The following is a 3,395-nucleotide window of genomic DNA, read 5'->3' as shown; positions in this document are numbered from 1 at the left end:
TCGAACCAAATCTGGCGACTAGATCCCGTTCGAATACTAACCTTACAACAACGGAAACGATTAACCTTTGCTAGTGAACTCAGAGCGGAAGAAATCAAGGTCCCGCGCTCTAGCCACAGGGAATCGGCCCCTCGCCGTCGCCGTCGCCCTCTCCAAGGAGGAAATTCGCATACATTGTTGGCAACAAAACAAAGGCCCTAACAAAAAACGTGTTGCTATAGCAAAGGCAAGCGAAAAGCGACGGCAGCGGGAGAGTGACAGCGACGCACGCAAGCATCGTCTGGCCGGTGCGAGCCGTCCGTCCGTGCCGGTGCCCGTCCAGCCTCCTCTTCCACCGTTCCACGTGGGCGCCGCCCGTCGGTTCTTCCTCCTCCAGCCAACCCCACTCCACATCCCTCGCTCACTCCCCTAGTCCCCTCACAAGCAACCAGCGCCGACCCCCCATGCCCACCCACTGCTCGACGCAATTCCCCAACCACTGATCGCGCCCGCCGCCCCCCAATGTCCTCCCTCCTCGCGCCGCCCGCCTCAACGCGGGGCATCCTGCCGCCCCGACGGCCATCCCCGCGCGCCCCGACTGCCCGCGCCGCGCGCTCCCGCTACCGCTTCCGCACCGACGACGACGGCGTCGTCGACGTCTCCGTCGCCGCCAACGACGGCGACGGGTACACGGTCGGCGTGGAGGTCCCGCCCCGCCCGGGCGCCCCCGGGCGACCGGACGGCAACCTCCTTCTCCGCGCCGCGGACTCCGGCGACGCCGTCCCGCTGGCGTCTCCGGGCCACGGCGCCTCCCTCTCGGCCTCCCTCTCCATCCACGCCTCCCGCGCGCCGTTCAACCTCTCCTTCCTGCTGACCGACGGCTCGGGGGCCGAGATACGGACCCACCGCCGGACGGCCTTCCGCGTGCCGGTCGGCGTCGGGCAGGGCAGCCCCGCGCCGCTCGGCCTGACCCTGTCGCAGTCCGGGGCCGCCAACTTCGCGCTCTACAGCAAGACCGCCCAGCGCGTCGTGCTCTGCCTCTACACCGCCGCCACCAGCTGCCCCGACGAGCCCGCTCTCGAGATCGAGCTCGACCCCTACGTCAACAGGACGGGCAACGTCTGGCACGCCTCGCTGGAGACCGTGGCGGGGTACGCCAGCTACGGCTTCCGCTGCGGCCTCTTCGGCACGGGCCACCCGCTTCTGGATCCGTACGCCAGGGTGATCGGGGACTTGGTCGCTGGCGATTCAGTCTACGAGGAAGGGGCCGCTCTGCCGTCCATGAGCTGCCTCGGATCGCTGTCAACCCCGCCGAGCTACAACTGGGGCAGGGACAGGCGCCCCCGCCTGCCGTTGGAGAAGCTGGTGGTGTACCGGGCAAATGTGGCTTCCTTCACCAAGGACAGGTCCAGCGGGCTGCCGGACGATGTCGCCGGTACGTTCGCCGGGATGGCTGCAAAGGTGCAGCACTTCAAGAGTCTCGGCGTCAACGCGGTTTTGCTGGAACCTGTGTTCCCGTTCGATCAGGCCAAGGGGCCTTACTTCCCGTACCATTTCTTTTCGCCGGCGAATTCCTACAGCACTGAAGCTTGCAGTGCTTCAGCTATCACCGCTATGAAGGATATGGTCAAGGCGATGCACAGAAGCGGAATTGAGGTCCTCCTCGAGGTTGTTTTCACACATACTGCTGAAGGAGAAGCAGAGTGTCAGATGATATCGACCCGTGGCATCGACAGTTCCTCTTACTACATTTCTGGTGAGATTGCTGGATGCAAATCCGGCATATTGAACTGCAATGGTCCGGTGACTCAGAAGCTGATTTTGGACAGCCTCCGCCACTGGGTGCTTGATTTCCATGTCGATGGGTTTTGCTTCATTAATGCCCCTTTCCTTGTCAGGGGTCCACGTGGCGAGTATCTGTCTCGGCCGCCCCTTCTTGAGTCTATAGCTTTTGATCCGGTTCTTTCCAAGACAAAGATCATCGCGGATCCTTGGTCTCCGCTCGACATATCTAACGTGCAATTCCCGTTCCCTCACTGGAAAAGATGGGCTGAGATGAACGCAAGGTTCTCTATTGATGTGCGCAGATTCTTGAAGGGAGAAGCTCTTGTTAGCGATCTTGCTACGCGTCTATGTGGTAGTGGGGACCTATTTGCCAGCAGGGGCCCAGCATTCTCATTCAATTATGTATCCAGGAATTCAGGACTCACTCTTGTTGATCTGGTGAGTTTCAGCAATGACGATCTTGCTTCGGAGTCAAGCTGGAATTGTGGTGAAGAAGGACCGTCTGAGAACAGTGCAGTCCTTGAGATGAGGTTAAGGCAGATAAGGAATTTCATATTTATTCTCTTTGTTTCCCTTGGTATTCCTGTTCTGAACATGGGAGATGAATGCGGGCACTCCTCAGCTGGTTCGACATCATACAAGGAGAGAGTTCCCATAAACTGGAAAGGCTTAAAGGCCACTTTTGTTAAGGAAGTTACTGGATTCATTTCATTTCTAGCTGCATTCAGAAGTCGGCGAGGTGACATTTTCCAGAGAAGAGAATTCCTCAAACTGGAAAACATAAACTGGCACGGGAGTGATCTATCTGAGCCACGATGGGAGGATCCAAGTAGCAAATTTCTTTGCATGCACATAATAGCAGAGAATGATGGAAACAAGTTAGATTCAGTCAGAGGTGACTTGTACATCTGTTTCAATGCTAATGTGGAGTCAGTGAGTGCTACATTACCTGTTCCCGCAGAAGGATCTGTATGGCTACGCTTGGTCGATACATCGCTTGCGCTTCCAGGTTTCTTCGGCACCGAGTCTAACCCTAAGCGGAAACAAGTGCTAGGATGTTCCTCCTATGAAGTAAAAGCGCACAGCTGTGTTCTATTTGAATCTACAATGGATCTCTCCTAGTTTCTGTGATAAGCAATAACTCCGCTGCTATCTATTTCTTACTTTGATAGACTGTTGGTCCAAATAAGTTGCTGTGTGTTGTAGATGATAATGCTAAAGTTAATAAAATTTAGTATTTTCCCAGATAGATGGCATATCTACTTGTCATAGTGCCTTCTTGTTACTTGTGGTGTTCTATAACTTTCTTTGCTCATGTTTTGAAGTTAACCAGTTGCAGGCTGGCAGCCATTTATAGATCTAAGGGTGCGATATTGGAATCCTCCTACCTCGACCACGTCACCTCTATTCCCACAGCCATTCGATCACTTGCATGCTGATGGAAGGCAAATCTTGGTGGCTTTTCGCCTTCCGCCTCGTCACGCAAACATGTGTCTGGTTGTCTCCCTGATCCCTCACCTCTCCTCCATTCTGTGTCCCATTCGACCCTTCTCTCCACAACCTCCTACCCATCTTGCCCCCATATCTGTGTTCTTCGCTGCCCTTCTCTCTTCTACACCTGACCTTTCTCT

General features: G+C 55.9%; 1 protein-coding gene across 1 annotated transcript; it reads left to right on the top strand.

The window, feature by feature from the left end:
• Positions 1-501: 501 nt before the first annotated feature.
• On the top strand, positions 502-3,000 carry LOC124705326 (isoamylase 2, chloroplastic-like). The gene has a single exon (XM_047237064.1). It carries the CDS (start codon positions 502-504, stop codon positions 2,884-2,886), a length of 2,385 nt encoding a protein of 794 aa, XP_047093020.1. The 3' UTR covers positions 2,887-3,000.
• Positions 3,001-3,395: the final 395 nt, after the last annotated feature.

The sequence above is a fragment of the Lolium rigidum genome, chromosome 4 (genome assembly GCF_022539505.1).
Source record: "Lolium rigidum isolate FL_2022 chromosome 4, APGP_CSIRO_Lrig_0.1, whole genome shotgun sequence".
Lineage (NCBI taxonomy): Eukaryota > Viridiplantae > Streptophyta > Magnoliopsida > Poales > Poaceae > Lolium > Lolium rigidum.
This window is presented reverse-complemented; position numbering and strand designations above follow the sequence as displayed.